Source organism: Alexandromys fortis, unplaced genomic scaffold, assembly GCF_014885135.2.
Source record: "Alexandromys fortis isolate MF-2015 unplaced genomic scaffold, M_Fortis_MF-2015_v1.1 scaffold_131, whole genome shotgun sequence".
NCBI lineage: Eukaryota > Metazoa > Chordata > Mammalia > Rodentia > Cricetidae > Alexandromys > Alexandromys fortis.
In genome coordinates this window covers 92,892-102,510 of record NW_026068023.1, presented here as the reverse complement: position 1 = coordinate 102,510, position 9,619 = coordinate 92,892, and the positions used below count along the sequence as shown (strand labels likewise).

Sequence of the window (9,619 nt, the reverse complement as noted above, 5' to 3'; positions counted from 1 at the left end):
AAAAAAAAAGAAAAAAGAAAACCCTAATCAAATGGAAAGAAAACTCTAATAAAAAGGAGCATTATAATTCAAGTACTGCTTATACTATGTGGGGAGTTGAAGCTAGCTTGGGCAGTTTAGAGTGATCTTGTTCCGCATCCATGATTATTTGAGCAATACAAGCTGGTCTTAATGAGATTTTGAAAAAACACTCAAAGTTGAATGTGTAGAAAAATAAGAATGATCTGGGAATATTTTGCACATGAATATGATCAAAGTGTGCTATAAAAAATTCTCAAAGAACCAATAGAAATAAAACAGATATCAAATAGGGTCAGGGATCTAGCTGGCTTAGTGCTTGTCCAGTGCACACAAGGTTCTAAGCACAACTCACAGAACAGCAAATAAAACACAATGAGCCACCTATTGTATAATATCAGGGACTGAAATACTGTGAAAGGTAATTTTGACACAGCATTTAGTACTACAAGAAAGAAACTATTGCAATATGATTGTAGACTGATAAAATATTCCTGTGCCCAGAAAAGTGTAAATTCTAGATGGCAACTATATTTGAATGCTGAAGCTATTATTCTTTTATGGCAACATCAAGAAATTTAAAAAATAACCATGTACTTGTCTGTACAAAAAAGAAACATTTTGTATCTATCCTTTTTTTAAAAATATTATTTTTCTTACAGAGTTAAATGGCCATAGTAAAAGTCTGCTTGCAAGCATTGGAATAAGTTTTGTAAAGGATCATTTTGTAACATGGATTCCCTAACAGAAGAATTTTTTGTGAGGTAAGGAATGGGTTGACACAACCAACTGCAGCTATTGTATTCCAAAGGTATTACAACATAAGACTTTTTTCCATAAACTTCGGAAACTATTCTGAATTAAATGTCACTAAGCTTCAAGGCAATTTAACACTTTTGATAGGTGTGAATTGTAGACTTGAGTGAAACCCACTTTTAAAGAACAAATATCAAACAGTGTTCCATACTTGGGGGCATTTCTTTTCAAGGTACATAGTCATCACTTAAAAAAAATTTTAGGTGTTTTGCTTACATGTATTTGTATGGCTCTGTGTATGTGTGCTCATGCACAGTATAAGAAGAAGCCAGAAGAGGGCATCGATCCACTGGGACTGGAGTTAATAGATATGAACCACAATGTGGGTGTTGGGGATCAAAATTCGGTTCTTTAGATGAGCAACCAATTCATGTTAACCATTTTTAACCATCAGTCCATCTCTCCAGTCCCCCACTTGGGGCATTTGTTTGTTTGTTTGTTTTTAACAAAAATAATGTTTTAACAGGCACTTCAATTGACTAAGTATAAATTGTCTTTGATTTTAGTGGGTTTTGTTTTATGTTTTATTGATTCCTTGGTACTTGAAGATCAAGACCCAAGAAAAGGACTTTGTAAGTAGAGCTTCTGATGTAGTCAGAACATATATAAAATGTATATCCCTAGGCAAAGTATATGAGTATAATATCACAGATATTGTGGGAAAAAATAATAATTGGCCATTGAGTTTTTACCAAATAGACATAGAACTGATTATTAGAAGATGAGAAACATTTGATGACTGTAGAAGCTGGAGAGAATAGATGATCATTTGAAAGAGCAAAAAATGTGCTTAAGAACCTAAGTTGGTTATATATGCCTCTAATTGTAGCTATTAGGAATCTAAGGTAATAGGTTGTCAAGTTTGAAGTAAGACTGGGAAATTTATTTAGCTTGGCCCTGAAAGATGATGATGTAGTTCAGTAGTGGAGCACTTGCCCAGCTGATTCTCAATTACGAGTTCAATCCTAGTACCACAAACACATACAAAACCAGAAAAATGAATGCACTTAAGAACTTACATGCTAAGTACTTTTCCTGGAAGATTTGTACTTTTCTATATAGGGGTTTTTGTGTTGTGTAAAGGAGGAGATGAGAACTAGTTGGGATTATGTACTTAATTTTACTCTGGAAGCTGGAGAAAATATAGCAACTAATACTTGTATCAGAAGCTCTTAAGCCAGTGTCTTAGGGTTTCTATTGTGCAAAAAAACACCATGAGCAAAAAGCAAGTTTGGGAGGAAAGCATTTATTCAGCTTATACTTCACAGCACTGTGTCTCACTGAGCAAGTCAGCCCAGTAACTCAAACAGGGAAGGATTCTGAAGGTAGGACCTGATATAGAAGCTATGAAGGAGTGCTGCTTACTGGCTTTCTTCCTCTGACTTGCTCATCCTGCTTTCTTATAGAATCTAGTACCACCATCCCAGGGATGGAACCACCCACAGTAGTCTGGGCCCTCCTCCATCAATAACTAATTAATAAGATGCCTTACAGCAAGATCTTATGGAGGCATTTTCTCAGTTAAGGTTCCCTCTTTTCAGATAATTCTTGTGTGTCTGTGAAGTTGATATAAGACTAGCCCAAGACAGGTTTGGGCATCTGGATATTTCCAAATTGTCATGACCGATTTTAATATGCATCTGGGAGTAGTAACTATTAAAGAGTGAGTGATCATGAAATGGGGTTATCATGTATTTACTGGAGAACATATTGCATTTCCTCAAACCTTGAAAGATTTTGGAATACTGCTGCATTCATTCCTAGATAAGAGGTTGGTAGGATAGTATGAGATTAGAGAAGAGAGTTAGTAGACTTATCTTAGACATGATGAGTGCCCTGAGAGCCATATTTTAGAATTGTTTCATAGTTTTTCTCAGTTTCCCCTGATGAAATCAGCTTATACATAATAAATGATAAATTATTGTCAGATGTACACATAAATATAAAATCATATTTTATAAAGTATAATTGTATATAAATCATTGTCGCCTCAATATTTTATGTGCCACTATATAATTATTAAGAGCACAGAATTTATATATGATCCTATATTATAATTTCTATATGATGCTACAAAACAATTTTATACATCTTTTAGATGATTATATAATACTGCATATGTTAATATTGGAGTAAATATTAAAAGTAAAAGCTGTCAGATTATATCTTGATACCAGAACAACTCATAATTTCTAAATATGATATGCTTTCTCAATGTATTTAGAAAAACTGGACAATTTGAAATTCAGTTTTTAACCAACAATAAAATTATGTATATGAGATTTTAAAAAATTTTCTCATTATGGCATATAATTTATTATATTATTGTTATTTCAGTGTTTTACGGTTAGGCAGGAGGTTTAGAGGTCCTAAGCCAGCCTAGACTTGGTTTCAAAATGTATTTGTATTTTCCAAGGCAGGTCACATGACCAGGAGCAATTGGTTGACACTAAACCAATTCCCTTTTTTTGTTTTTGTATAGTTTTTATATTTTTGTCTTACTGCTTTTTGTTTGTTTGTTTGTTTTGATTTTTGTTTTGTTTTTGAGAGAGAAAAAGAATGTAATTGTGGATGGGTAGGGAGGTGAGGAGGAGCTTGGAAAATAAATGTATTTTTTAAAACTTAAAAAGTATACTAACACCCCAACAAAATAGGTGTTTTTATTGTGTTTTGTATGTGTATGCATAGATACATGTATCTATACATGCATGTGTTTCTTTCTATTATGTATATAGATACACATATGTGCATATATATATATACACACATATTTTCCTAACCTTTCTTTTTTTTTCATGAATACAGATTTTATTTCCTAACCTTTCTTATTTGCATACATACCCTCACACAAAACCAAAGTCATCTTTTTTAAAGACTTTTTTCACCTCGAAATAATGCTATAACTTTGTGGATGGTGTATCAGTGTGTGTGTGGTGTATCTATACACTCCGCCTTGCTGAAGTATGTGAAGACAGAGATCAGTGTTAGATGTTTTCCTCTATCATTGTCCTCCCTGTTTGGAGGCAGCATCTCTCACTGAATCTGCAGTTTCTCTTTCTACCCTTCTGACTGACCAGGGGGTGGTACCCCATCACCTACCGCAGCTACATTGGTTATAGGAGTGTACTGTGATGCCTGACGTGTAACTTAATTACTAGGAATCTAAATTTAGGTCCTTAATCTTGCAGCGCAAGCATATTACCCATTGAGCTATCTCCCAGCTCTGTTAATAAGGTTTTCTCCCATATTTTTGACTGTTGTGCATTTGATAAATGTAAGGAGTTGATTATACAACTTTACTGGTTTCTCTACCATAGCATTTCTTTAACTTGAGCCTCCAAAGAGATGTGGTACCTATTCCCACCTCAGTCTTTGATAGACATTTGTGATACTTTAAACTTTGAGATGATACTACGCTTTGATTCTTTACTGCTATAATTTATGATCTTTGAGAGATGTTCTTAACTCACTTTTTTTTTTAAATTTAAAGTGAAAATCCTGATGTGGAGGAGCAAACCAAGGAAGAAACTGAAAATAATGTAGAGAAACCAGACAGTCAACTGGTAAGAGAAAATTATCTTTAATTAACACCTAATAAATTATTAATGAGTTGATTGCATTGTACGTGAAGATACAATTAAAAGTCTAGTTATAAAATTTTTAGTAAGTCATTTTCTGAAAAAGTCAATTGTTCATTCTTAAGTCATTCTTGGATGATTGCTGCTGTATGTGAAGGATATTCTAATCCTCATGAGCAGTGTAAATCCATTGAAAATTGAATTTATCCAGAAACATCTGAACAATCGTGATTCATTTGTTAATGTTTTTTTCTTTGTAATACTATGGATGAAACTATACTAGGCAAGGACTTTATAACCTCCTAACCTCATTTATCTATGAGAAGGAGAATTCAAACAAAATCAAGCTGTGTGTGTGTGTGTGTGTGTGTGTGTGTGTGTGTGTGTGTGTGTGTGAAGGAAAAGACACATCCAGAATTTTATCAAAAAGTTTTATTGGCTTATTTCTGAAACCAATTCTCTTCATTTTATTATCTTTAATGTTAGAACTTGTAAGTGGATGATAATTAGCCTGAGTTATATATTAATTTAAAACTTTTATTGACATGAAAGACTGGAGAGATGGCCTAATGGTTATGAACACTTGATGTTCTTGCAAGGGTATAGATCCAGTTTCAGGACCCATGTGGAAATCCACAACTGTCTGTAACTTCAGTTCTAGAAGATCTCATGCTCAATTCTTTCCTTTGTGTACATCAGACACACACAGTGCCCATACATACATAAAGGGAAAGCATGCTTTCTTAAAAAAATTTATTTATTTATTTATTTATTTAATCTTTTTGGTTTTACGTCTAGCATTTCTTTGGAAGGTTTTATAGTAACATATTAGGAAAATACCCATTATAGCATGAGTTTATCAATAGAAAATATTTCAGAATAGTTATAATATGTTCCAGTATACATAGGTTATACAGTTGAGTAAAGGTAGGAACCAGGGTTATTAGATCCAGAAAAAGCATTTCTAAATAAAAATTAGGACTATAAAATTAAGAAAAGTTAGACACTGTGTCTTTCTTATTTTTGTGATAAGACATTGTAACATAGGCAACATAAAAAAGAAAGCATTTAATAAGGGCCAGAGTTTCCTAGGTGTGTCCATGACCATTATGGCAGGAAGAATGGCAGCTGCTAGAATTAGAGAGTTTACATTTTGTGTCAGAACCAGGTAGCAGAGAGTGGCACATCGCTTCCAACAAGGCTACACCTCTTAATTTTTCCCAAACAGTTCGACAAACTGGAATATTCAAATACATGAACCTTGGGAACCATTCTCATTCAAAACACCATGCACTACAACCTCAATTTGGATTATATGTTAAATAAACTTTCTTAAAATAATCAGGCATAAAATATTTTGACAACAAAGTTTAAAATGTTAAAATTAACATAAATATATAACATCCATGACATTTTCTTAAGAAGTATTTATTAATGTCATAATCAGGTCTATGTATAAATGTGTTAACCGTATCAGAATCCTTAGTAACTTCTGCTGATAGATTTGATCTTTAATTTGACATAATTGTACCACAGGTGATAATTATTCCTTGTAAGGTTTTTAAAGCTCTTTTGTGGGCTTTTAAAAAAAAACTTTTGAAAATTTCAAGTAAAAGATTCTATAAAAAATATTTGGCAGTTTCTAACCTTATTTTTAAAAGACATTGGATGTAATTGTCATTCATGAAGTACTGTAAAATATAAGGTGTATCAGTTCTTCATAATGGTTAAGAATGGAATAATAATTGTGAGACTCAGCCCTACAAGAGAGAGTAAAGACAGTGTCACAGTGGGCTTCATTTATTCTTAATTGCTTTTCTGTCTAATTCTTGTTTTGCTAAGAATCCAAGAATTAAGTATCTCATACTTGGGCATTTTTAGTAACTAAGCTCTTTCTAGGTCTGTAATAAGCTTTTTGTTCTGATTTTTAGAAACTAACCATGACACCATATTCTCGAAGTTTCCCTTGTGAAGAACTGCCATCTGTTAGCTCTGTCTCTTTGTCTGTCTCTTTTCTCCACTGGTTCTTCACAACTATTGTTAGTAAATATCTATCAGGGTTTGGCTGTTTACTTATTAGTTAACTATTAATGATGACTATATTAAGTCTGTAAATAAAATTATTAATAATTGATCAGTTCTGACTAAGTTGAAAAAGTCTTTCTCTTTGTTTTTCATATAATTTTGAAACTTAAGCCATTTAATCCATGGTCTAGAAAGAAGCTGAAAGATCATCATATCATTTAATAAACAATGGTTTTCCTACTTAGAACAATCTGTATAATATAAGTCTTGGGGAAGCAGAAATGGTCTTATTCTTACATTTTATGGTTCTGACACTTCACCTCTATATTCTTACATTTTATGGTTTGACACTTCACCTCTATATGTGAAAGAACTTTGCCCCCTTTTTAATGCTTTGGTGATTTTTGTCACTAAAATAAGTGAAACTGTATTATGTGTATTTTAATAAATTAAATGTCTTGTAGGACAAAGAGAAAAAGGATATACATACAGATCTTGACCCTCTTAACCCATTATTAGAAATACAGAAGCTATTAAATGCAATCAGTGCTCTACCCAAAGGTTTGGTCCCTAATGTTGAAAAGTTCATACAAGAAGACTTCTCCTTCCAGACTCTGCAGGTAACATCATTATTTCTCCGTAGTGCAGATGCACATTGATGTATGACTTTTAAAGCTAGATGGTGTAATCAGAGTCTTAAAATCTCCATCTGATGCATATCGAAGGTTTGCTGTCAACTTTGACTGTGGACTTATTACCAAAAGATTTAAAAGTCATCGTAGGGAACATAGGTTTTTGTAGTAAACAATAAAGCTTAGTGTTGATTATGATTCAACAATAATATAAATGTGACACTTCTGGCGAGGGACTACTTTGTTTTTTGTTTTCCTAATTTGAAAAATATTGACAAGTTTTTTTTTAAAAAATTCAATATCTAAATATTTGTATTTGTTGATAAAATTAATTCCATACAGAATGTTTAGTAGATTGGGGCATTAAAAAATTTTTCTTCTTTTGATCATTTTTCATCTGAGAATTTTTTACATCACCCCAGTATATAATATACACATCAAATAGTTACTACCAATAAAACATAGGAAATTTATTCTATGTAGATGTAATTTGACATTTATTAAAGACAATAGCAAATTTGTATACTAATAAGGTTGATGTTAATTTTTACACAAAGAATTAAATGTTGGCAGAATATTTGTTTTTGTAGGATGTAGTGGAGATTTGCCATAGTTAAAAAAATACATTATTCTTTTTTGGTATTTGTGTTTTTTACACAAGATCTCACTATTTAGCCCCAACTGTTGAGGTACTCTGTATGTAGACCAGACACATCTCCAACTCACAGAGATTTACCTAAGTCGGCCTTCTGAGTATTGTGATTAAAGGCATGGAGGGCCATGCATGGCTGTATTTTTATTTTATAATTATCAGTTGAGCATGTAGAAAATAGACACAGAGAGCAGAGGCTGTCAGTATTCTGTCCACATCAGAAGTTGAACTTTCTGAGAGTAGGATGCTAACCTTAGCCTCCTTTCTTGCTTAGCCATGCATTCACTCTGTTTTCTCTAGATGTAAGGCTGCTGAAAGCTCTCCTGGTATCTCAGACAAAGAAATGTTTACCTGTGCTAGAAAATAGAAGGGGTTAGAAGAAAGTGGGATTGGACTTTTCTCTAAAGTAGTAAAACATGTTGCTGACTTAATAAGACAAGGAGAAAAAAATTATTTATTTATTCATTTGGAATTTTTAAGGAAATACCTGCTGAGGAGATTAATCAGACTGGTTAACATTAGCATAATAAATATGTAAATAGTGTATATTGCTAAAGTAATTTAAAAAATACTTGTCTTTAACAAGGAAGGATTATACACTTTTTGTATAATATGTTAGAAATCCCAACTTAAAGACATTTTCACCTCACTTATTCTCCACAGAGGGAAGTTTCATCTAATAGCCAGACTGGGGAAGAAATTGTTCCTGCTTTAACATTACAGTTTTTGATAACACAACTGGAAACAGCACTTAGAAACATTCAAGCTTCTAATTGTACTGTGAGTATTTTATATTGAATGTTTGAAATGGGAGAACAGCAACATGTGCCTATTTGTATTTTCTTAGATTAAAAGACACTTGAATAGTGGAACTGGGCATTCCAGTTTATAAACAGTAATGAACTTCAGAAAATGATTCAGATGCAGAAATATAGCTACATAAGGAGTCCAAAAATGTTGAACAAAGAATAGGGTGATGGTCATCAAGGTAGGGTACAGGGGAAGAATTGAAAGATGTTGGTCAAATTATATAAAATTCATTTAGTTGTGAGGGAGAATGCTTTAAGAGAGCTGTTATACCTTGTTATTATAGTTAATAGCAACATAATGAATTTTTAAGAATATTGAGATTATAAATTTTTACCACAAAGTGGTAAGTATATAAAGCCATTCATGTATAAATGGTCTTGATGTAGTCATTATACAATGTATATGTAATTCAAATATTGTTGTATAAATAAATATGTGGACATTTGTCAATGTGAAGAAAGAAAAAACCCTAATGTCTCCTTTTCCTGACTTATTAGCCTCTTCTGCTGTTATGTGGTGCCCTATTGTCTCTGAGGAGCACTACTTCCTTTTATTCATCTACCACCTCTGTCTCTAGAGTCTTTCTGCTCTGCTCACAATGATCCTGGAATCTTAGGAGAAGGGAATTTAATATAGATGCCCCCTTAAGTGCTGAGCATCCCACAGTCTCTTCTTTGTACTTTGGCCCATTGTAGATCTTTGTGCTAATCACTTTCCACTGCAGATACAAGTTTTCTTTGATGAAGGTTGAGAGATGCATTAAATTATGATTATTATGATAGTTCATTAGGAGTTATTTTAATACTGTCCATTTAGGAGTGTAACAGTAGTAGGGCCTGAGACCTATCTAGTCACAAGTCTATCTAGCCTGTGGTGCCAGAGATAGATTTTATCTTATGGAGCAGAACTTAAATCCAGTAGGAAAGTTGTTGGTTACTTACATGATGCCCATGCCACCATTGCACTAGTAGGTATTGTCTTGCCATGCCAGACATTATAGTAGTTCATAGAATTCACACGTAGGAAACATTAATAATTACTTTCTCCTCCAGTAGTGTGTACAACACCTCCCACAACTTTGAAAGAAG

At 32.9% G+C, this 9,619-nt stretch overlaps 1 protein-coding gene and 1 long non-coding RNA gene across 5 annotated transcripts in view; both read left to right on the top strand.

The window, feature by feature from the left end:
- LOC126514497 (uncharacterized) overlaps positions 1–9,619 on the top strand; it is an 85,515-nt gene that overhangs the window by 20,031 nt on the left and 55,865 nt on the right. The window lies entirely within an intron of this gene.
- The window catches only part of Dzip3 (DAZ interacting zinc finger protein 3), a 76,102-nt gene that overhangs the window by 12,466 nt on the left and 54,017 nt on the right, over positions 1–9,619 (top strand). For all 4 annotated transcript variants that reach the window (XM_050163437.1, XM_050163434.1, XM_050163435.1 and 1 more), the window contains exons 2-5: positions 681–782; positions 4,325–4,397; positions 6,902–7,057; positions 8,385–8,501. In XM_050163437.1, the coding sequence (XP_050019394.1) occupies positions 751–782; positions 4,325–4,397; positions 6,902–7,057; positions 8,385–8,501 (378 nt within the window). In that variant the 5' untranslated portion in view covers positions 681–750. The remainder of the gene's footprint in view (positions 1–680; positions 783–4,324; positions 4,398–6,901; positions 7,058–8,384; positions 8,502–9,619) is intronic.